The sequence below is a fragment of the Pteronotus mesoamericanus genome, unplaced genomic scaffold, assembly GCF_021234165.1.
Source record: "Pteronotus mesoamericanus isolate MK-2021 breed Mesoamerican mustached bat unplaced genomic scaffold, CSHL_Meso_final scaffold_85, whole genome shotgun sequence".
Lineage (NCBI taxonomy): Eukaryota > Metazoa > Chordata > Mammalia > Chiroptera > Mormoopidae > Pteronotus > Pteronotus mesoamericanus.
The window spans coordinates 11,502,814-11,527,931 of NW_026555329.1; the positions used below are offsets into that span (position 1 = coordinate 11,502,814).

Sequence of the window (25,118 nt, forward strand, 5' to 3'; positions counted from 1 at the left end):
CCAAGCAACCCATTCATTCCTGCTGCTGTATCTGAGGGGTGTATTTTAGACCGTGCTTTAGACCACAGAGAGTATCTCTGTGCTTTTCAGTCGGATAAGTTAAGAATGAGTTCTTCTAAGTTAACTTCTGTGAAAAATCAGGAAACCTGTGTTATTATGATTAGATTAAAACACTTTATTGTATCGTCTTCTTAATTCTCTTTAAAACTATTGGTCTGTTTAGCTTTGTAGTAGCCATGAAACTTTCAATCTTAATAGAAATGTTTTAATTATATATTTTCATAAAAATGTATATTACTAGACATAATAGATATGCATACATTAGTACTTGGAGGGATAGAGACATATGTACATGACCATAAACCTGACTTCATATTTGCAGCTCTAAATAGCATATGTAAATACTGAGTTGATTTAACTCCCTTCTAATCTAATGAAGAAAATGTTTACATTTATAAATAAGAGAAAATAACCCTTTTTGGGGTTAAGAAAATTTCCCACAAATAAGAAAATTGTTTTATGTTCTTTAGTTACTTGGTCCTTAAATATTAATTTATATTTATATATATTTAAAACATCCTAAAAGAATTGCTAGTGTCCATGCACCAGGATAAATTGATACTTATATTTAAAGTAGGATCTTTATAGAAGTATTTTACTACACTAGTGAAATTATGAACAGTTTCAATAAAAGGTCAATGGATTTCATCTATTATTTTGTTTTTATTCATTCAATATGATTTGAGAGAATTTGATATTCTTTTTAACATGTTAATTTTCCAAGAATAATAAGCACTGGTTAAAAAAGGACCACGTATTTGAACCACATTACAAAACCTATTGTTTAATGACTTCTCCTTTCTCACTCATATTTCTCACACTAGGGAGAATATTATAGTTATTTAATGAGATAACAGCATAGGTTTCCCAAAAATTATTCTAATTTTCTGTCTCTCATTCTCTCTGTTATTTCTCTCTGTCTCTTTCTCTCTCCTTCTCCTTTAAAATACACATATGCCTGAAAGATGTTTTTGATATTTCCAGAGATAATGACATTAATGTTTCAATTATTTATAATTCAGTGAGATATATAGTTTCTTGAATACTCTGAAAGATTTTTCTAGTTATGATGGCAACAGAATCACATTGTATTACATGAAATGCCCCCTTACCAAGTATAAATTCATTTTTCATAAAAGATCCTTGAAAGACTAGCTGAATTTGTTGAAACAGGTACATTTCCTAGTTTTCCTAAACTTTTTACTCTATTGGTAAAGTAAAGGACAGAAGATAGGAGATGGGAGGACATGGTTATAATTATTTTCACTTTAAGCTGAAATGATGGGGGAGGCAGATTAACAGTTGATAAGTCATCACTTTGAAGCTGACATTATCATATCCAAAGAAAAAGATGCTATCTAACTCCCCTCCCCATTTTATACTATATAGTGCAGAGGAAAGTTTTTTCGTAATTGCTTCATGCATAACTTTTTCAAATTGGCTGTAGCAACTATAGTACTATCAATGATACTAAGATATGTATAGATGCAGTCTGGGTACTAGAAACAAGGTGCAGAGATTAAGAATTGTTAGAGTCTATAAATAAACTCTAAATAGTTTCAGAAAAATGAGTAATATCACAAATGAGAAAATGCAGCCTGATTTTAGTGAGGCAGCTGTGAAGCCACCTGATCTGTAACTGTAAGAATAATATGTAACAGTGTACATGTGAGTATCAATATGATTGAGCTGAATAATAAGAGACACTTATTCTTGTTTCTGTCCCCCAGAATGCTTAAACAAGGGAAGCCCTTGCAATAAAATTAAGAAAAAAAGAAAAAGAAAAGATTTATTGACATATGATGAAGCCATTTATGATCCTTCAACTTGCGTTTCTTTAATACAAAAAAATATAAATATGTACAATTAAATAACCATTCATCTGCATTATTATGCTAATAATTATGAATCTCACACTGGTTTAAGTATTAGCAAATATAATTTTATAATATATACTGTATAATATGTGTAATGTTTAATACTCATATAATTATTTATTTTTATGTTCAATTTCATTTCTAAGTAATATATCCAGATTTATATATATATATTTGGCAGTAATTTTTATTTTCTTAAGATAAGAAAATGTGAGATTAGAACAAAAGGAAATTGCTACATATTGCTGTTTAAGAAATTTGATTATAAGAAACTTTCCAAGATTATGTAATCTGTACTGCAGTTTCTCTTTTTTCTTAAAATAGTTTTCATGTCATGCTTTTAAAAATACAATTGTCAGGCACAAATAGACTTCCTATATTTTCTTTTCTTTTTTTTTATCCTCACCCAAGGACATTTTTTTTCATTGCTTTTAGAGAGAAGTGAAAGGGAAGAGAGACAGACAAATAGAGTGAAAAATGAATTGTTTGCTTTTTGGTATGCACCCAGACCAGGAATCAAACTTACAGCTGGGTATACGCCCTGACTAGTAATCGAACTGACAACCTTTCGCTCTACAGGATGACGCTCCAACCAACTGAGCCACATTGGCCATGGTTTTCCTACATTTTCTGTAACAGTTTTTATCTTAATGCCTATTAAAAATGGAAAGTAGACTTCTGAATCTCAGATGAAATATCTTGATTTGCATTTTCATATTAAACATTATAATATCACCCTTCTTTTTTTTCAGGCTGTGCTATAGTGTTGCCTGTTAAACAAATGTGATTAGGATGATCTCATTTATATGTGGAATCTCATGAACAAAATAAACTGATGAACAAAATAGAAACAAAGGCATCGGCACATGGAACAGACTGATAGCTATCAGAGGGAAGGAGCGGGGAGGAGTGGATGAAAGAAGGTGAAAGGATTGCCAAAGAACATACATGCATGAGCCATAGACACAGACAACAATGTGGCTATGGATGGGGGGAAGGAAAGGGGGCCTTGGATGGAGGCAGGCAGAGGGGGTAAAATGGCGTCATCTGTAATAGTGTCAACAATGAGAAATAAAGAAGACATAGTAATAAAAAAAGCATCTGACACAGCAACTAAACCCATACAGAAACATAGGATCTCTTCCAAATGTAGCTGTTTTGAATAAATAGTAAATGCTCTAGAACCAACCATGAAAAATTTAAAAAATCATTAGTTTGCTTCATAAATTACTTTAAGTTTTAATTTCAATAAAATTTTTGAAAATAGATAGCATAAATTAATTCCTGATCCATGAATGATTTCCTCATTGTGAAATGTTTATTCTTACTAATTCTGCAAGTGAACCTATCAAGTTGTTAGATGAAAAGTGTAGCGTACAATACAAAAGTTTCCACAAATTAGCATCTTTTCAAACACCTCTCACTTCCTCATCCTCCCCATTGTTAAGATTATACATGAAGTGAGAACCCTCTATCTGCTGGTCTTTGATAGGTGGCAAATGAATGCCTACAGACAACCCGGCATTTTGGCTCTTGCCAAGTGTCAGATTTTCTTGTTCACAATCAGAGGTGCTCTCCAGTGCACTTTTTGTCCCTAAGGTGGTACGCAGTCCTCTCAGTAGTTCACTGGCTGCAGTTTCGGATCAGAGGTAGGAGAACTCTCCTTACTGTCCATCCAGCTGTGCTTTTTAGAATGCTCTCTTTGTGACTATTGTGCCAGATCACTGAGGGAGGGGGAGTTGTATGGAAGAGTAGCAGCATATAAAACATATACTACTTTTAATAAGGAAAAAATAAGTTATGTTAATAATATGGGGTGTGGCAAAGGATGTTTACAGTTGTTTGTTTGGAAAATAATACAATACTTTGTGCAAGAATAAACTCTTTGCACACTCACAATTGTAAATCTACTTTTGCCTAAAACTGTAATCTGTGAATAGCGCAATGTAATTTATTTACTTGTACATTTTGTTTATATCTTAAATCATCCCAATGAATGAGACTTCAATTCCATTTTAAAGCTAAGGAAACCGATGTAGGATGATTACATAATTTTCCAAGGCTACTCTTTATTTTATTTTATTTTTTTTTCACAATACAATGTCATAAATTTTTTTTAAATTTAATTTTAATTTATTTTTTTCAAATACATTTGTCTCTGCCTCTCCCCCACCACTTTCCCTTGCCCCCTCCCTCCTTCCCTCCCTCAGCTCTTCCCCTTTGGTTTTGTCCCCAAGGCTACTCTTTAATGGTTGAATGAAATAAGGAATGAATGAATCTCTAGGGAAAACATGGATTGAGTCCGGTAAGAAGGTAAGATAGAGAGGTCAATTTTTCAACCCATTTAACAAAATCAGTGTACAGAGAATAAATGAACTGTCCCATGAGATTCATGTTTGGGGTTAAGATGACACTAAAGAACCAATGGTAACAATTTTTAAAGAAAACAATTATGTGCAAGAGATGAAATACCATCATGTTATGGAAGAACAATGGTGAGTGAAACGGATGGTTAAGTGTTCACCAGAAACAATTAGCCCTGTGGTAAACTTCTCTGTCATTGGCACATTTTAAAGAGCTTTTGGAAGCTTCAATGACAAAATATTTGAAAACATAGGAGATAGGCAAACTGGTGCAGAAATATAACTGGCAAAAATGGATTTAGGAAGAATTAAGAAGTACAATTTTTTCAATAACTATTAAAAGAATTAAAACAATTATTTAAGATCTTTCTATTAAAAAAAAAGGAAATCAAAGACTCACCAGAATAGTTTATATGCAAGTGCTACAAATTTTAAGGAATTTTAAGAATTATACAAATGCTTCCAAAAATAGAAAATGAATGCATGTGCTGTAATACAGTTTATGACATAATAATATTGATAAAAAATTAGAGAGGGTATCAAGAAGGAAAATAGTAAGTCATTTGTATTCATGAACTTAAATGGAAAACTTCTAAACAAATTTTCAAAGCAAATCCAATTCCCCCTATACAATATTAATAAACAATGCCCAATTTAAGTATATAAAAGGATTATGAGGACGGTTTAATAATACAGAATATATAGCATTGCTGATTAAATATGATCAACCATAACATCTCAAAGTATGCAGAAAAATTAATATTAGTCATAATAAAAATGACTATAACAAGAGTAGAAGGAAACTTTCTCAACTTACATGTGTCACTCAGAAAAGAAAAATAAAATACTTACCAAAAATATCACCCTAAATGGGAAATTCTGGAGGTATTCAATTTAATTTCATGAACGAGATATGAGGTTCTATATGAATATCCCAATTCAGCAATATAATGGTGCTCCAGCCAGCACAGTACAAGGATAGAAATAAAAACTGTAAGAATTAGAGATCATTAATAGAACCATAGTTATTAGCATATGTCACAGTTTACATAGAAATCCAAATGAATTTATAAACAAAATATAGGCAATAGATAAGAGTAATATATCTATTTAAAAGATCAAGGTATAAAAGTGGAATGTATTTATATATACAAGCAACAAAACCATTAAAATCAATAATTTTAAAAATCCTAACACAAGCTATAAAATAACCATGAATAAATTTAATAAAAATATGTAACACCTGTATATGAGAAAATAAAAACTTTATTGGAAATTAGTAAAGAATATCTAAATAAATTGAACAATCCTATACGCATGGACAAGTGAATTTAACTTTCATTATATAGGTGTTATTTCCCTGAAAATTAATCTATAGGCTTAATGTACCTACACTCAAAATTATTATTCATTTTTCTTTTTATTTTGTGGAACATGATAACTAAAATACATATAGAAAAGCAAAGAAGGAATAATATCTTAAATTCTTCATGATCTATGGTATCGCTATAGTAATTGTAAGATTGTGATACTTGTGCAGAGATGGACAAATTCATGAATAAAATATAATAGACAATCCAAAGAGAAGTGTACTTATTATATATGGAGATTTGACTCATAATGGAACTTGCGTGGTAGAAAGTTCAATTATCCACCAATGAAGAAAGAGATGGGTTAAAAATTTGTGCACAACATCAGAAAAGAAGGAAGAAAGTGAGAAATAGAGGAAAAGGGAAAAAAACAGAGGGCAGGAGGAAAGAGAATCCATACCCAATAATACCACAATAAAAATGTGTAAATACACACACACACAAACACACATATAATGTTGTATATAACATATGCAATGCAATATACATTATATAATTTTATGTGGTGGTACAAGATAGAGATTATGGTTGATTATATATATTTATATATCAGTATATGATAATATACTGTATTTCCTATTTCATACCACCACACAGAATTTCTGTTAAAAGTTCAACTGAAGTTTTTGAAGAGAGTATATGTGAATTTTTTCTGACCTTTGAGTAAACAGCTTTCTTACAAACAGACTAAAGTGCTAGCCACTTATAAGTGTTGATAAATGTGAATATAATAAAACTAAATGTTCATTAAAATGTGTACTAATTAAACATAACAAATCTTTCAACTTTTAGTAAATATTTCCAAAAATGAATTAAAATTAGTAAAGGATTTTTACAAATCAACAAGACAGAAAAGTAGAGAAAAAGAAACAAAAGATATGCACAGGAATTTCACAAAAGAGGAAACGCAGGGAATTAAGAAGTGTGATGTTACAGTAACAGAGTATAGGGTCTGCCAGATCTTAATAGCATTGCTAATGAATACATGCATTGGTACAGCTTCTTTGGGGAGCAAAAGTACTATGTAAGTAATTCTACTATAAAAGTAGCCACTGCCCACAACCACTAGAAAACTTGTCCAATAATGCAGTTATTTTTAAGAACATAAATCTAACCACTCCAAATGTCCATTGACATGGATTAAAAAAGCATGTTCACAACAATTTGAAATACAGATGGGGAGAAATCAAACAATTTGAAATACACACAGAGAGACCTTCATCCTCTACATAAATAGATTTTAGTAACACTGTTTAATGAAAAAAACAATGTAATCAATACGTTTTTTATAGTATACACATGATAACTCGTAATTCAGAGAGAGCATAGAGGTAAATATGTTATCAAAAATGTTCTGTCCTTGGGGTATACAACTGGTGTTTATATTATATATTATATAGGTGTTTATATTATACATAGTATATGTTACACATTATAAGCAAACCAATTGATAATAGACTGGAAGAAAACACTGCCACATATCTAACAAGTTAAATATTCACAGTATATTACATAAGGAAATACACAAAAATGTTATGTTCTAAATATCGTTCTTATTAGACAGCTGGCTTTTAGTTATTTTTTATACATTTCTATTTTATTTATGCACTATTTGTATTACTTTAACAAATTTTTTTTCCTATTGATGCTAATTTAAGTGAAAACATCCCTCATAATATGTAAAGAGTTGATAAGATAATGTGAGAGAACTAAATGGAAAAGAGGCACAACTTTGCAGATGAAGTTCTCAGAAGAGGTTACACATCTATTAAACCTACAGAAAGTATACTCAACCCACTAGAAAAACAGGGGTTTGTGATTTTACAATAATAGCAAAATGCTGCTTTCCACCATTAGTGAAGAAATGTCATAATGTGGTTTATATATAGTGTTTTGGAGCTGCAATAAATGGGCACTTATAGCTAAAATGAGAGCTATCTATGGGGTAATATGATGGTATACTGGAACTTTTCCTGTCTAAATTAGTTTTCAAAACATGCACATTTTCATATAGATGCACTTGAAATATGGTAAATGCAATATTTACTTTTTATAATAGTGAAACAGTAGATTCAGTTTAAAACTAAATGAAGAGAAATTATTTAAGTCATAGAATATACAACCTATGTAATACGTTCTCTTATTATAAACCATGAGGCAACACTGTAGTTTGATGACACAGAAAGATGTCTTAGGACACATTTTTAATAAATAAGTTAACAGAATTTATAGCATAATTCCATTCATTTTAAAAATAAGTGCAGAGGAAAATTTATGTGTACATTCATACACACACACATGCGTACATACACACACACAAACACATGCACGCATATAGGAAAAACCTTGGATAATTGCATATTATATTTCCAGTGCTTATGTCTGGGGTAAAGGAGGTAAAGAGGGTAAAGAGGCATTCCAAACATGTATGTCCTGTTTCAATTCTCTCATTGTAAGAAAACAGGCTTATATGATTATATAACTGCCTGCATCACTTGCCTTTGTGACTCCCCCGAAGTAGGTTGCATTAACATGCACGCTGCATGCAGGAACAGCAAAAGCAGTGGGCATTTAATACAGCTGACCAGAAATTAGGCTTGAGTGTTCCTGGATACCAATCATGGTGGGCCAGGTCAGCAGACAAGGGGACGCTTGCCTCCTATTTGTAGATTGTAAATTAGAAGGAAGCACTGAAATTGTTGGTTACAAAAGGAGCCTATTCAATTTCTCCCAGTAATTAAGAAAGCAGAATACTCTCAAGGACATATTTGTTGACAAAATAATCACACATTTATATAATTATTCAAAAGAGAATTTTTGATTCATAAAAATTATGAAATGAGATATTGTGGCATATGTGACTTTGGATTATGTGAACTGCAGATCACATCTGGGTGAATAACTTAATAAAATTTGTTGTAATTTATAAACTTTTTTTGAGTAGATGAAAGAAAAAATAAAGAATATATGTTATAGAATATACCGCATATAATTAAAATGTTTAAGATATATTAATACTTTCAGACATGTTCTAGATAATATTTTTTAAATAAAATCATTAAGATTTTATAGTTTTCACAAAATAAAAATACTTTTATTAGATGAAATCCAAAGAATATAAAACTAAAAAAGTCCTAATTTTAAAATATCAATCGTGTGCTTATTTTTCAGGTTAAACTTTTTCCGTGATGTTTCTGACTTCCGAGTGTTGGCCTGCGGTGGAGACGGAACCGTGGGGTGGATTTTGGACTGCATAGGTAATGAAGACACATATTTAACGTGGCTGGGGTGAGAGTGGAACCCTTCAATTCCGTATATTCTACTTACTTATTTAATTAATACGTTGATATGCTTGGATGTTACAGTGCTATAACTGGACATTCAGCATGTTTGCGCACTGTTTACTGGTTTAATTTATTTTATATTTAAATTTTTTAATTTAGAGAATAAAGTGTCTAGAATCCTTCTTTTCTCATCTGTTGCTCACAGAATCTACTAACCCCTCAGAGTTATTTGTGAATCAGGCGCCATTTGTTTCTTTGTCTTTAAGAGCGGGCCAAAGGGGATTTTAGTGTTTGCTCTCAGAATCTGGCCCATAGATGTACTTGGCCTAAGCGGGGCACCTCAGAACCTGACCCATGTTATCACTGTCAATCAGTATCATCCTAATTATAGCCAATGTTTATTCATCATGCACTATCTAATGGGCCTTGTGCTAAAATTTGTACCCCAATCATCTTAATTCTCACAACTCTATAATATTGTTTAGGTAATCCCATTTTTGAGATAGGGAATTTAAGGCTTGAAGAAGTTAAAAAGCTGAACAAAGTTTTGCAGCTGTAAACCGACAGAGCTGGGATTAGAACCGCCACTTCAATCTCATTTTATAGTGCATCTCTATTCAAATTTTAAAAGCTTGAATTTTATAAGCAAGGAAAACAGGCACATGACTGCTGAGGATAAAATGTAGACATAAATTACAAGAAAAGCTTGATATAATCAGAAAAATTATGTTTTTTTTATAGACAGCTGTTAGAACTGATTACTGCTCAGTAAAATAGATCATAAATTCACCTTTATGGGGAGATAAATCCAATACAAATATTCGTTTCTTATTTCTCATTTCAGTTACTGCTTAACTAATTATTTTAAAAAAAACAGGCCCTTACACAAAAAGAGAAGTGATTTAAAATAAATTTTACTATCTATATAAATTGAAGCAAACTTTCATATAATCAATGCAGGCGAGAATGTCTTTTCATACATGTTGAAATACTGAAATTAAAAATAGGTACAAGCTGTCAGAATACTTTTGGTAAACATCTAACAACTTTAACCTACTAACATTAAAAAAAGAAATGAAACAGTAAAAATTGTGCTATCTAGCCTCCCAGTAAAGGATGTAATAACATTAATATATCATATTTAAGGAGAAAACCAGAATTCAATAATTATAAAACTTAAAGAGTTGCTTGTATAGTTTCTGAGGACTTGTAAGAATTTTAGAGTGTAAACTTTAGGATATTATTGGTTTGTTTTAACCCCCAAAATGTAAGCCTTGTCTATCAACTGTGGCACATCTCTAAATAATCTATTTCCTCTTTATTTTTTCACACAAACATGAATTGAATTTGAGCAGCTGATAGAAAAAATAAAGTAATATGTGGTTATGAGATTTATTCAAGGATATAATGATCAGACAATGGCAGAGAGCTTTACCCCTCTGAACTCAAAGCACTGTTTTATGTAAAGTTGAATATCAAAGAAAACCTGCTGATGTCAGGGTTTTATATTTGTTTATTTTGACACAAAGGAGTACTATGTGTGGGAAAAACACAAGGACATTGTTTGCACTTTACCAGCTTTTAGAATTCAACTGTTTTAAAAATATTTTCTTCCTTAAAGTAAAATGTATTTAGAGTTGATGTTGCAAAAGGACTTTATATAGGAACCTAACCTTCTACTCTTCTAACCTTCTAAGGCTTACATTTTGGGGGTTAAAACAAACCAATAATATCCTAAAGTTTACACTCTAAAATTCTTACAAGTCCTCAGAAACTATACAAGCAACTCTTTGAGTTTTATAATTATTGAATTTTGGTTTTCTCCTTAAATATGATATATGCCCTTGTATGCATATTCCCATGCTAAGTATACCTATATCCATGAGAATTTTTTTTAAGACTGAAATCTTTCAATTACAGTTGACATTCAGTATTATTTTATATTAGTTTTAGGTGTAAAGCATAGTGTTTAGACATTTAAATAATTTAAAAAGTGATCACCCCAGTAAGTCTAGTACCCACCTTGCACCATACATAGTTACTACAATATTACTAAGTACTCTCCCTATGCTGTACTTTACATCTCTGTGACTATTTTGTAACTACCAGTTTGTACTTCTTAATCCTTTAAACTTTTTCACCCAGCTTCCCAAAGCCCCTCCCCTCTTAACAGCTCTTAGTCTGTTCTCTTTTTCTATGAGTCTGTTTCTGTTTTGTTAGCCTGTTTTGTTCATTAGCTTCCACTTATAAGTGAAATCATATGGTATTTACTTTTCTGGTGACTTATTTCAGTGGAGTTAAATCCAACTTAAACCACAACTTTTAAATAGGCTAGGATAGTTACACAGCTTTCCTCCACAAGACTTGAAAATTCCTATGACTTTGTAAATAATGTTATTTGTTTGTGTTTTACAAATTGCTACAAATGCACTGAGATTAAACATAATTTATAATTGTATATACCTGTAAAATATACCTTTTCTAAGTATCTAGTAGAATGATTTCATTTCATGCCAACCTTTTTTTTCACTCTTGTCTCCGTGATCAAAATTTTGTTTTACTTTTCCATTTCACAGAAAAGGCTAATGTAGTCAAGCATCCTCCAGTTGCCATTCTGCCTCTCGGGACCGGTAACGACCTAGCAAGATGCCTGCGATGGGGAGGAGGTAAAACAGCTTTAACAACAATGAAAATCTTTGTAAAGTATAAATAAAAGAGAGAACATACCCCTTTCCAGAAATCCAGCATTTATTTACAAGTGCCATGTGATTTTTACCAAATATAATTGCTGTCAGATATATAGTATGTTATTTTGAAAAGTAGTTTGGGTTAGAGAAACAAATAGTGGACGAAGAGTTAGACTATGAATGTCAGGCTTTAAAGTGATACTAACTGTAGGGGTCATGGGGGAGGCAGACTTTCAGACCTCCCTGGTATTGGGGATTCTAATGTAAGAGATGAGATAAACATGGATTAACTCTAAAGTAATATTCAGATTTTTAATTTCTGAGTTGTGTGTTACTACAGCAATCTAAAGGAAAAAATGTAAAGGCTAATGAATGACTTGTGCAGGAATGAGCACATGTTTTAAAACCCACTTTACACCAGGCAGTGTGTTCTGCCCTTGGGATACAACGTTAAGAATAGAAAATAAAGGCTCTATTCAGAAAGGTCTTAAATTCTATTGGCAGTAAAGTCATATGTAAATCATGAGACTTCCTTCTACCAAGTAAACAGATAACCAGCGTAGTGAAAGGCCTCATCATTGCCATGACAAGATGACAGTGAGGCCTATAATGGAGCACTCCTACAGAACCATGTAGACCTAGGAGTGACGTTATAGTCAAAGGGAACATCAGGTTCATCGGAGCAGTTGTAGGTAGCCACCTGACATATTCAAGGATATCAAAGTAAAATAAGGTTTATGAAATAGTGTGAATAAGGGAAGAGTATTTCAAGATGAGGTAATAGAACATTTTGAAGTATAATTAATAGCCTATACTTAACTGAAGATACCAAAGTAAAGGAAACCTGATTTTGCTAAAGCAGAAAGAATTGAATCCTAAATATTTTTAGCATCTAAACTCACTTAGAGATGTTTGAAAAGTGTCTACTAAGACAGTGTGAATCAGAAGGCCCTGGGGATCTTGTTAAAAATATAGTGACCTGTCCTCACCTCAAATATGCTGAATAGAAGTCTCTGAGGTTGAGTCCTGGGAACATGATTTTCTTTTAAAACAAACTCTCTATATAGTAACTGATTTACAACAAAATTTGAAAATTGTTCCATGAGCGTCTGGTCAACTGGTGAAATATAAGTTGTGAATATGTATATGTGTAAATGGCAGAGTTGGAGACTAAATTAAAAACTTAGCTCATTATCTATTTGTGATTTCATTACGGATATAATGTAGTAAAATAATATAAAATATTAAGGTAAGTCTCCTTGAACATAAAGATAAATGGATGATACATAGGATGAACCGTTGCTTATGAGGTGACTGTATTTGCCAGTGCTTATATATGTGTATTGACGAAAAGGAAAGAAATCATGCACCTGGCTCCTTGTTGTATTCTTCTGCAAAATATTTTTTGATATTTAAAAACAAATACATTCATTTTTGGTTCCAAACTAGTAAATGGCTTAAGTTTCAAAATTGACATTGAAGGTCCACCTTTATCATGTGTTCATGTTTTTCGTATAAAACTGTTTTAAAGATATCATCAGTGCCAAAGGCTTATGTATTGTAGTGTATGTCAAAGTTTATATTAATGATGAACTCTCCCTGAGTCCCTAGCATGGATTGATACTGCTCTCGGTGCTAGATACAGAGTAAGAAAATAAAGAATTGTCTCCCACCCATTGAGAGGTTATATTTTCATTGAGTACACAGGCAATAAATCAATGAACAATGAAAAATACAGTTACAACGTAAGGTCAAGGCTATGAAAGAAGCAGAGTGTATTTTTAGAGAAAAAACTGTAGGGAAACTTTTTTGCTAGATGTCCAGAAGGCCTCTCTGATGAAGAAATATTTAAGCTGTATTGGAAATAAAAGAAATGAGAAAAAGCTTCTGCATTGAAAGGACCGAATGAAAGCTGATGAGACCCTCAAAGCTTTCATGGAGAGGTTGATAGGTATGGATTGAGGAGGAGGTGATGGATATGAGATTAAGGAGAAAATCAGAAGCCAGATAATGCAGGGGCTTGTTAGTTATGGTAAGAATTTTATTTGATTGAACTGAAGCACAAACCAAAACTGAAACGGTGGCAAAAGCAGTGTGACACAATCACATTTGTTTTCAAAAGTAGATTGATTATGGGATGTAAAATTAACTGTTAAGAAAATGCAGGGAATTATGGTTTTCCAAATGAGAAATGTATAGTTGTCATAATTAAAGAATGTAAGGTTTGGACTAGGGTGGTGGTAATGAAAATGAGACAAGTAGACAAACTAGAATTACATTTTCAGGATGGATTGATAGAGCTTGCCAGTGGGTTAAATAGGGGCTGCAGGGGAAATGAGAGTAGTAAAAATTGTCAAGTTGAGCAATTAGGAAAATGGAAATGTCATTGGCTAGAGTTTATTAATAAAAAAACATGCACTGGAGGGGGATTGTTTCTTGCTGGGGTGTAACTGAGCAAGTTTGTCAGCTGCTATGTGTTTCAGATTTCTCAGCAGAATTTGAAGAAAATATAGTACCTAGCTCAAGGTTCTTACACTGCATTATTAAGTTGTTTGACACGTGTCTGTGCATTATACTTCATGTAATTATTATTATGCTGAACATTTAGAGAAGAAAGGAATATTATTCAACCAATAGTCAGTTGATTCTCTTAAGGTCAATGGAATATTTTGACTTGAAACTTATTTTTTTCAAGAATATATTTTAACATTTTGGGAAATGTAACACTTGTAAAGACATAGGATGTTCTACAGCATTTGAAAAATATGCATTTTACTCTCTCTTTGCAAGTTTTTATGGCAATAATTAGTCCAATGGAAACTTGAATATTTTTGCAGAAAACATTTGTAAATAGGGGGAAAGAGACAGAGTTTTAGATGGATCACACTTATATATACTTGTTTTTGCTTTGCTTTACATGATTTTCATTTCTAAAAGTTTCTGACTTTTGAGATAAATTCAGTCATTATTATATCATATTTTAAGTAGAAAATAAATATTAATTATGGTTTCATTGTATTTCTTAGTCTAGAGTGATTATAAGTTTTAAATAAAGGTAAGGAAAGCAAAATAGCATTATTCTTTTCTGCATAGTTAGTGAGTTTGTGTTTGTTTTTTTTTTTAAATATGCTCTTCTTGAGTTCAGGAATCCTATTTTTAGTTATGGATCATTATTTAACAAGCTCAAGCATAGATAAATACAAAAAAGTAGGGTGTAGATATATGTTAAATTGGGGATTACAGTTTGAAATTTTTCACCCTTGTGAATTAGTTCTGAAATGCAGATCTGATTCTCAAAATAGGTTTATTTACTGCCTATCTCTTCAAATTTTTCTTTGTCTATCAGGCTGAATTCATGCTAGCATTTTTCATATATAGCCATAAAACCTTTGAGAACTAATATAGTTGTAAGGATTTTAAGTTGAGTGACCCTGGTAGAGTCTAGCTTTGGTAATTAATTTTCACTCCATCCATTTCTAATATATTCCCTTCTAGTCAGTTAGTATTCACGCATTTTTCTGGTGTTATGTTGAACCTTGCTATAATTAACCTGAAATGTGACTGAGGACAAATTCAATATTTGTTTTAAAGCATTATTATTTACTCATATTTCTGCTGAATAAATATTCATATATATATTTATATATATATAAAACATATATATATAATATATATGTATATAAATTCATTTCTACCTGAAAACTTGCATACTTTTTTTTTCAAAGAAAGTAGAGTTTAGAAAATAGGTGAATATATTTAACTGGTTATTATTCAATTCAATAGGGAAAATATATATACATAATTTATTTGGAAGGCTATTATTTATTCTGTTTAAAAATAAAAAAAATAAGAGAATAATGGTTGAACTATTAAGAAACACCTGAGACTTCCAGCCAAGATGGAGGCATACCTAGATATGTTTTGCTTCCTCACACAACCAAAAGAAGGACAACAACCAACTTAAAAGCAAAAAACAACCAGAACTCTCAGAAAATCAACCTGTATGGAAGTCCAACAACCAAGGAGTTAAAGAAGACACAGTCATCCAGACTGGTAGGAGGGGCAGAGATGGGAAGCAAAGGCAGAGAGAATGTGTGAATAGGCGGACTGCTCCATACTTCATTTGCATGTGGATAAACTGGGAGGAACAACTGGGGAGTGAGACAGACCACGCAACACAGGGTTTCAGCACTGGAAACAAAAGTCTCAGAACCTCTGGCTGTAAAAATCTATAGGGTTTGTGGTGGTGGAAGAAACTCCCAGTCTCACAGGAGAGTCCTTTGGGGGCACCCACAGGGTCCTAGAATATGCAAAACCCTGCCACCTGGAAATCAACCCAGAGGAGCCCAATTCACTTGTGAGTAATTGTGGAAATGACTGAAAGTGGGGTTGGAGTGGAGCAAATGGCATTGTTCCCACTTGGACCCCTCCCCCACAGTGCCACAACACAGCAAGTGGGATGGTCTGCCCTGGCAAATACCTGAGGCTCCACCCCTTCCAATGTAACAGGTGCACCGAGACAAAAAAATATGGCCCAAATGAAAGAACTGATCAAAACTCCAGAAAAAGAACTAAGTGATGAGGAAATAGCCAGCCTATCAGATGCAGAGTTCAAAACGCTGGTAATCAGCATGCTCACAGAAATGATTGAGTAGAGTTGCAAAATAAAGGAAGAAATGAAGGCTATGCAAAGAGAAATAGAGAAAAATATACAGGGAACCAACAATGAAGGGAGGGAAACTGGGACAAAAATCAATGATTTGGAGCAAAAGGAAAAATAAACATTCAACTGGAACAGAATGAAGAAACAAGAATTCAAAGAAATGAGGAGAGGCTTAAGAACCTTTGAGACAACTTTAAACATTCCAACATCCAAATCATAGGGGTGCCAGAAGGAGAAGAGGAAGAGCAAGAAATTGAAAACTTATTTGAAAAAATAATGAAGGAGAACTTCCCCAATCTGGCAAAGAAAATAGACATGCAAGTCCAGGAAGCTCAGAGAGTCACAAAGGAGTTAGACCCAAGGAAGAATACACCAAGACACCTCATAATTAAAATGACACAGATTAAAGACGAGGAAAGAATCTTAAAAGCAGCAAGAAAAAAGGACACAGTTACCTACAAGAGAGTTTCCATAAGACTATCAGCTGATTTCTTGAAAGAAACCTCACAGACATGGTCTGGAAAGAAGTATTCAAAGTCATAACAAGGAAGGATCTACAACCTAGATTATTCTATCCAGCAAAGCTCTTATTTAGAATGGAAGGACAGATAAAATGCTTCCCAGAGAAGGTCAATTTAAAGGTGTTCATCATCATCAAGGCCTTATTATATGAAATGTTAAAGGGACTAATCTAAGAAAAAGATCAAAATTGTGAACAGTAAAATTAAAACAAACTCACAAATTTCAACAACTGAACCTAAAAAAATAAAAATAAACTAAGCAAACAACTAGAACAGAAACAGAATTTTAAAAATGTAGATCGCATGGAGGATTATCTTCAGGGAGGGGGAGGGGAGAGAATGGGGGAAAAGGTACAGGGAATAAGAAACATAATCGATAGGTACAAAATAGAGAGAGGGAAGTTAAGATTAGTAAGGAAATGGAGGAACCAAAGAACCTATATGTATGACCCTTGGACGTGAACTAAGGGCGGTGGGAATGCTGGAGGGAAGGCAGGACAGGGTGGAGGGACAAAGGGGAGAATAAAATGGGACAACTGTAATAGCATAATCAATAAAATATACTTAAAAAAGGAACATGTGAAATATAAGAAAGTTTAGTTATCATTGTCTTGTGGTTTAAACAGTTCAATTTTTTTTCCATCGAATATAATTATATTCATGTTAATTTATATTTTCATAGTTTTTGAATTATGTTACAAATAACCTAATTTATTCATCATTAGAGAATTTTAGCATATTACATTGCTCATTATGTTTTCTTTTAACACAATTAGTTTTCCCAATGTTATGTGTGCTAGCACATCTAATGAGGACTCATAGCCTCTGGCATTTACTTGTTCACCAAAAAATTATTAAAATGAAAACCAAATTTTGACACAGAATAAAATCTATGAAAATATTATTCTATATCAAAATATCTCAAGAATGCCTATCTGTATGTGTAGAATTACAGAAATATATTATTTAATTTAGTACAATATTTCAAATTCTGATACTATTTTTATCAGTATTCTTATATTATTGAGAACTTTCTATTCTCGTACCTCATACACTAAGACATTTTTTTGTACTCTCTTATTTTTTTTCTCATTTAATTCTTACAACAATCCTAAGTGTTAAAGAGGAGAAAACCATCAAGGGGGTTTAAAAACAAATGATTAAGAAAGTAGCACATCCAGGATTAAGCTACTGTTTAAATATAACATTACCTACCTATAGATACCTTAAGTAGATAGTACAATATTTAAAAAATACTTTTTCAGGCCATGTTGACTCTCTGTAGTAGATTCATTAAAAAATGGATTTACTGGCATTTACTCTAGGGCAGACCTTGTAAAAAGAACTTGTAGTCAGAAAGATGTAAATAACTATATGCTGTGTACTAAGATAAGGCTAGCGTTGAAAACTGTTGTGGTGAGAATGCATAGAATCCATTATTTTGAGAGATTGTCTTCCTGAATATATCAAACATTAAAATTGCAGAGGGAATTAAAGGAAGCTAGCCTTAAAAAAAGAGGATATCGTGGGTATATAGAATAAGAGATGATGTGGCACCTAGTGTAAAAGAGAAAGACTTTTTTTTTTTAAATTGAAAGTAGTTATGTATGACTAGAAGGGAAAGAGTAAAGATAAGGGAGTTTCAGAAAGACACAAGTTTAGAATGCTTCCAGGATTCTTAACTTAGCAACTGGGCGGAGAGTGTTGTCTTTCTCAGAGAGAGTTCACAGGGAAAATATATGAAAGCAGATAGTTAATTTCATTTTGAATACATTGATATTAAGTTTTCTAGGAGTATTCAGTGGAGATGCTCATTTGGCAGTTGGCTATGCTGAAAATTTACACCACGGGAGAGAAATATGAGTTGCAAATTAGAGCTAAAAATAACATACTGGTCTAAGTAAAATAAGATTATAATTGATTCTACTTATATTAGAATTTACTTTAAAAATGCGTTACTTAACTGAGGAATGACATACACTTAAACACATACTTACACACATGTAAATACAGCCTTGATTTTTTTCTCAGATTAATGTTTTTTTTTTTTAATTAGGTTATGAAGGTGAAAATCTGATGAAAATCCTGAAAGACATTGAAAACAGCACAGAAATCATGTTGGACAGGTGGCTGTTTGAAGTGATACCTAATGACAAAGATGAGAAGGGAGACCCAGTGCCTTACAGTATCATCAATAATTACTTTTCTATTGGCGTGGTAAGATTTTTCACTAAATGTTCTTTTTCTACCAGTCCTGGATAGTCACTGTCTGTACACTATGAAGATTTAATAATTATAAATAATTTATTTTATGTTAGTTTCAGCAAAAGACCTCTTTTAATGGGCAATAATAAAGCTTATGAATTTAAGTTAGAGTACAACAATAAAGTTTCATGTGTTAAACAAGGAAAACTATAATTTTGCAATTGGTTTGACCATTTGTGTTACTAAAATGTAAATTAGAATTGTTCATAATTAGGGTTTAGTTATGAGTCTTAGAGAAGAAGCTAAAGTTCTATGTTAGTGAAAATGTGAAAATAGTGCATCAAATTTCACCTTAATTTCAGATATATATTATAGTAGCATCATAACCTACTATAGACATTATATTTAAATTTATGGTTAATTTTGAGTCTAAAAAAGCATTGCTACTATTCTCAAGTGTTTAGTAAATTAAAAGCCTAACTTTCTATTTGAATTCTTAAAAATCTTACATTAGAAGTAAAGTGTCATTTGGCAATTAAAAGAGTTATTTAAATTTTTATCCTTAAGGAATGTAAAAGTAATTCTGTCTATGTATACATGTATATATATATATATATGTGTGTGTGTATATATGTATGTACACATATGTATATATTTATGAAACAATTATGAAATCTAAAATGTATATTCTTTACAATATTACATTCCATTTAACGTGCAACTCAGTACTACCCTTTTGTCACATGCATGCACAGACATACAACACACGCACACCACTAGTAGACTGTAAAAAGATTGGTTGAGTCTATGAGCTTAGAGAGTGAAGCTACCTGGGTCAGAGTTCTTTAGCAAATATTTTTATTCTGAGTGTTCCTCATTTATCTGTATCTTGATAGTTATTATTTTCTTTCTCATAGTTATAAGTAATGTGGTTATACATTTTAAAAACCTCAAATGATGATTAATAAAAGCCAAATATACAACCATTGCTAATATTATATTGACTCTTACTATTTGTAAGAAGAATGTAATTCATCTCAATCCATAAAAGTCTTATTTATATTTGATATCAATATGAAAAATATTTTTGACAGCTTTATTGGAATATAATTTACAACCTGATTCATTCATTTTAAGTAAACCTTTTAACTATTTTTATAAATCTATCCAATTTTAGAGCATTTGTATCATTAAAACAAGAATCTTTGTGCCTATTTATAGTCAATCCTGGTTCCTTTTCCAAGTTGAAGCAATAATTATTCTTTCTTCTTCTAAGATTTGCCTTATATGGATATTTTACAGAGAAAAAATATACGATATATAGTCTTTTGCATTTGGCATCTTTCACTTTATGTTTTTGAGGTTTGCCAATATGAATTGCATGAATACTGTATTCTTTTTTATTGCTGAATATTATCCCATTGTATAGATATATCACATATGGTTTATCCATTTACCAGTTGGTCAACATTTAAAGTGTTTCCAGTCTTTGGATATTATGAATAATGCCACTGTTTTGAGTCCTTTCAGTGAATTTTTTTTAGTTACCACACATTTTTAAGTCCAGCATTTTCCTTTGATTCTTTTTATAATTTCTGTATCTTTAAGATATATTTTTTATTTAAAGAGTTATTATTGTTATGCTTCCCTTTACTCCTTAAACATTATTTACTTTAGTTCTTTCAGTCTGTCTGGTAAATCCAGTATCTGGAGAGCATCATAGAATTTGATAGCATTTGGGTCCCATCAGTGACATGTCACACTTTGCTATTCTTCTGCATGTCTGAAAATTTTTTGGAAACTAGAGATTTTATTTTATATAAAGTATTATACAACTCTGGGATCCTCGTATTGATGTTGTAGTTGTTCCTGTGTTTGTGTAGTGATGTACCTGCACTACTTAAGTAGAGCCTTTCTTCCTTGTGGTGTATGGATACAGAGTCCTCAGTTTTTTTGTGTTTTGTTGTTGTTGTTGTTATATTTTGTTTTGACTTTCATCCTGGTTTCCTAGGGATCAGTCCAGTTTCAGCCTGATTGACCAGAGTTTGTGTGTGAAAAGCTAGAGCCAGTAAGTCTTTATCACTTGGCCACTGGAGCTGTGTGTTCATTGAGAAGCATATACAATCTTCAGGTAGTTATTAACCTGAGTCAGCTTTTAATATCTGCTGGCTCTTCTTTTGTGTCTTCTGTTCATGTGCAAGTCCTCTCATGTATCCAAAGATATGTAAATAACAAGGGCCCTCTCTGATCTTTTCTGAACATTTGTGCAGCTATGCATGCATATGGTCTTTTAGACTGCCAAGGATATGAGGAAATTTATTAAGGCCCAGTATGCCTGTCTCACTATAAGGTCTTCTACTAAATTTCTGCCTAGTTGGCTGGTTAGTGGTTTGCTCTAATTAGTTTTGCAAACATAGATGAGCTCTGACATTAACCTTCTTTGCTCATTTTCTACAGAGTTCATTACTGTTTTAGATCACTCTCTGGGTCATGGATTTTCTTGCCTGCATTCCAAATCAAGTCAGTTTTACTGAGTAATTTGTTTAATTGCCAAATTTCATTGTGGTCTTCAAAAGAGGATAATTTCTCCCTCACCACAAGAGTCATTTGGCAATATATGGACACATGTTTGATTATCATGACCAAGAGGGGGTTACTACTAGCAATTAATGGGTAGAGGATAGGGACCTACTAAATAATCTGTGGTCATAGAACAGGCCCCCAGCACACAAGAAAGAATTACACTGCTCAAAATTTCAATAATCCTGACATCAGTAAAGACAAATATAAAATGGGAAAGTCAACATATTGAAAAGGAGAAACAGCAAAAACCCAAAGAAATGTGAAGGAAAGCTATAATAAGAATAAAACAGGAAATACAGCAAAGAATAGCAACAAAATTGAGAATGTCAGCGAACCCAAAAGCTGGCTTATTGAAAAGAGTTAATAAGATGTTTTACAAAATTAATTTTATAAAAATATTGTACAGAGAATTGCAAATAAATGATAGAGTGAAAAACAAAAAAACCATAAACACTAAAAAATAATATCTCAACTGAAAATATATGAGGACTAAATACAGGAGTGTAGCAAAGTTGAGAAATACAAAATCAACCTAAATATTCAATACCACTCAATTATATTAATAATAATCAATGAATTTATTTAAAAACAACAAAAGTTAAAAGTATATAGGAATTAGTAAACAGTATACAAGACCTTCATGTAGGAAATGTTAAAACTTTCTACAAATACATAAAATATTAGAATAGTTGGAGACATTTTCTAATTTTAGAAGGGATAGCTTACCATAATATGCAAATTAATGTATACACTTTATCTATAACTAAGCAAGCTTTGAGAAAAATTTTATGACAAAAACTTGAAAAGCCTATTCCAAAAATATATGACAAAATAGGTCAGTTGCTTTTAATAAAGGAAAAGGAGAATTGTTTTACCAAATAAGGATACTACCAGTGGAGAAATAGAGAGACACATATGGAAACTCAGTATCGGAGTAACCTGGGAAGCAGAGGTGTTAAGAGAGAGGAGCATATTTCTCTAAAATTGTTGCCTGTGTCTCAGCAACAAAGGCTCAACACTAAATGTCAGAGCAATAGACCTTATAGAAATTTCAAACTTGGTCTCTCACTTAGCACGGCCATATTCAGATGAGCAACTTGTATTCTTTTGCCCCCATAAGTGAGTCCAAAAATCAATGAAATAAAATGAATCATCTGTATCAAAATATTTCTGAATAAGTAGTGGTGTTGGAGCATTAAAAGAACAAAGAGAACATTTCATTTTTTTGCTATCACCAGCATGAGAAACTTAAGATGGCACATAAGTCATACTTGAAATGATCTCTATGAATCACTTACCACCTTCTTACAATGTAGTCTCAAAATTTGAAACTATCAATAGAATTTTTATTTTTAAAATTTTAGTTATTGTCCTTCACATAGTGATGTAAGTGATTTACACTTTATAAAAAAACCTTGGGGGGGTGGGCGGAGACAAATGTATTTGAAAAAATAAATTAAAATAAAATTAAAAAAACAAAACAAAACAAAACCTTGCTTCAAAATTTTAGAAAACCCGTGATGGTCAGAAAAATATAGATAAATATCTTCATATATTGTACATTATGATATGCCTCTTGCATTAATCAGAGTATGTTCAATGTTGGCACAAACAAACCCAAAATATCTGGTCTGACAGCAACTGAAAGTTAGTTCTTCCCTCACATGGCAGGACAGCCTGGGTTATCATTGGGAGGAAACTGTGCTCCATTTGATCAATCAATGATCCTGGCTCCTTCCATCTGTGGCTCCACCCTCCTCTAGATACACAGAATCCCCTCTATTCAACAATCAGGTGACAAAAAGAGAGTGGAATATTAGCGTGGGCTTTTTTATGGGCTGGGCCTGGAAGATGTTCACTTACAGCCCATTGGCCATATCTTAATTGGCTGGGGAAGAAATTCTACCTTTCCAGGAGGAAAAGGAAAATTGGTAAATAACTATCAAGTTTCTAATAATTCCTTCTTTATAATATTTTTTTCAATTTTAGCCAGAACACATTGAAATGATCCTGAGATAAAAAAAAATTAACTCTGAAAATAGATTCTTTTATACAGTGGTGGTCCTTCAATAAACATATATTTACTTAGCACCTACCATGTATAGCACATACTGTTTGAGGTCTGTCAGTGAACAATATAGGAGAAGTCTGTATGATCGCCAAGCCTGCATTATAGTGAGGAGAGAGAATTGTCATTAGTGCCTGAAGAGCAGGACCTTGGAAATTAATCTTAAAAACTACTATGTATTGCCTTTCATTCTCATTTTGAGTTTTGAAAGAACTGTCAATAATCTCAAAAACCCCAGGAAGAAAACTATCTAACCACTGTATTACCATCACATATACCATTAGGTTTTTCCTAATAGTTGATTATTCACTCATTTGCCTAATAAACAAACAAACAAAATAATGGAATACCTTGAAGAGATGGATCACCCTATTATTAGAACTTGGAGTTTTGTGGGAGAAACAACATGCAGAAGACAAATTTTTTGAAAATTATGATAAATTTGTGAAAGAAAACAAAAGTTACCATAAGCTAGAATAAGAGACAACAACTTTAGTTCTCATAGTCAGGAAAGGCCTATTTAAGGAAGGTGCACTTAAGAAAAAAAATCTACGAAATACAATAAGTGAACTGGACACCAAAGAGATGGAAAGAACATCCCAAGCAGGTAGAAGGCTTGAGGTGGAGAAAAGCTTGGTGTGTTCAAAGACCTGGTAGGTCAGTGTGTCTGGACCATAGAGAAGGGGGGATGGATGACAAAAAGGCAGTGCTCAGGTGGCTGCAGCCATGTCTTAAAGAATCTGGGAAGCCAAGGTGTGGTGCTGGTTTTTTAAAAAGAGGAATTGAATGAGTCAATGATCATATTCAGGAAATGTAGTCCAATTTATGTACAGTAAGAGCTCTTCTATCAGATATGGTAGTTGGACATTAATTGAAGATAAAACATCTGTCATAAAAATGATACATACAACTTTGAATATTTCATTTTATCTTAAAACCGATGACTATAACTGAATGCACCAGTCTTTGCTTATAGGCCCAGCTAATGCCATTCCTCTGAACGTGGGTCCCTGACTGAGGTTATACAAAGTTTAGTGTAAATCACATTCCATAATAAGCCACCTCTGGTTTCCATTTTTAGGTTCTTTAATGTGGGATAAAAACTCAAAAGACACTTGTAAGCAACCTGAGTGTGAAATTCTTTTTCACAATAGTCTAAAAAAATACTTTCATAATGATCTCCCTTCCATCTAATTCTAAAGCAAAGAATATATCGTTCTATAACAGTTTTAGCATCGCGTTTATATCAAATATTCCCAAATCGTATTTGTTTCCATATAATGCAAAGACTATTTTTGCAATCATATTTCTCCACTTACATATGTAATTAAGTTATGTAATTGTAATAGAGACTAAAAGCAGCATAAACAGTGTGGGAAACAATACAAATGACCCTAGGTAAGTGTAAACGTCAAAATGTGGGGATATAAATGTGCA

At 32.3% G+C, this 25,118-nt stretch overlaps 1 protein-coding gene across 6 annotated transcripts in view; it reads left to right on the forward strand.

Annotated features, from left to right (window-relative positions):
* Positions 1 to 25,118, forward strand: part of DGKB (diacylglycerol kinase beta) — a 538,418-nt gene that overhangs the window by 179,563 nt on the left and 333,737 nt on the right. For all 6 annotated transcript variants that reach the window (XM_054564443.1, XM_054564440.1, XM_054564442.1 and 3 more), the window contains 3 exons: positions 8,842 to 8,927; positions 11,531 to 11,620; positions 18,882 to 19,042. In XM_054564443.1, the coding sequence (XP_054420418.1) occupies positions 8,842 to 8,927; positions 11,531 to 11,620; positions 18,882 to 19,042 (337 nt within the window). The remainder of the gene's footprint in view (positions 1 to 8,841; positions 8,928 to 11,530; positions 11,621 to 18,881; positions 19,043 to 25,118) is intronic.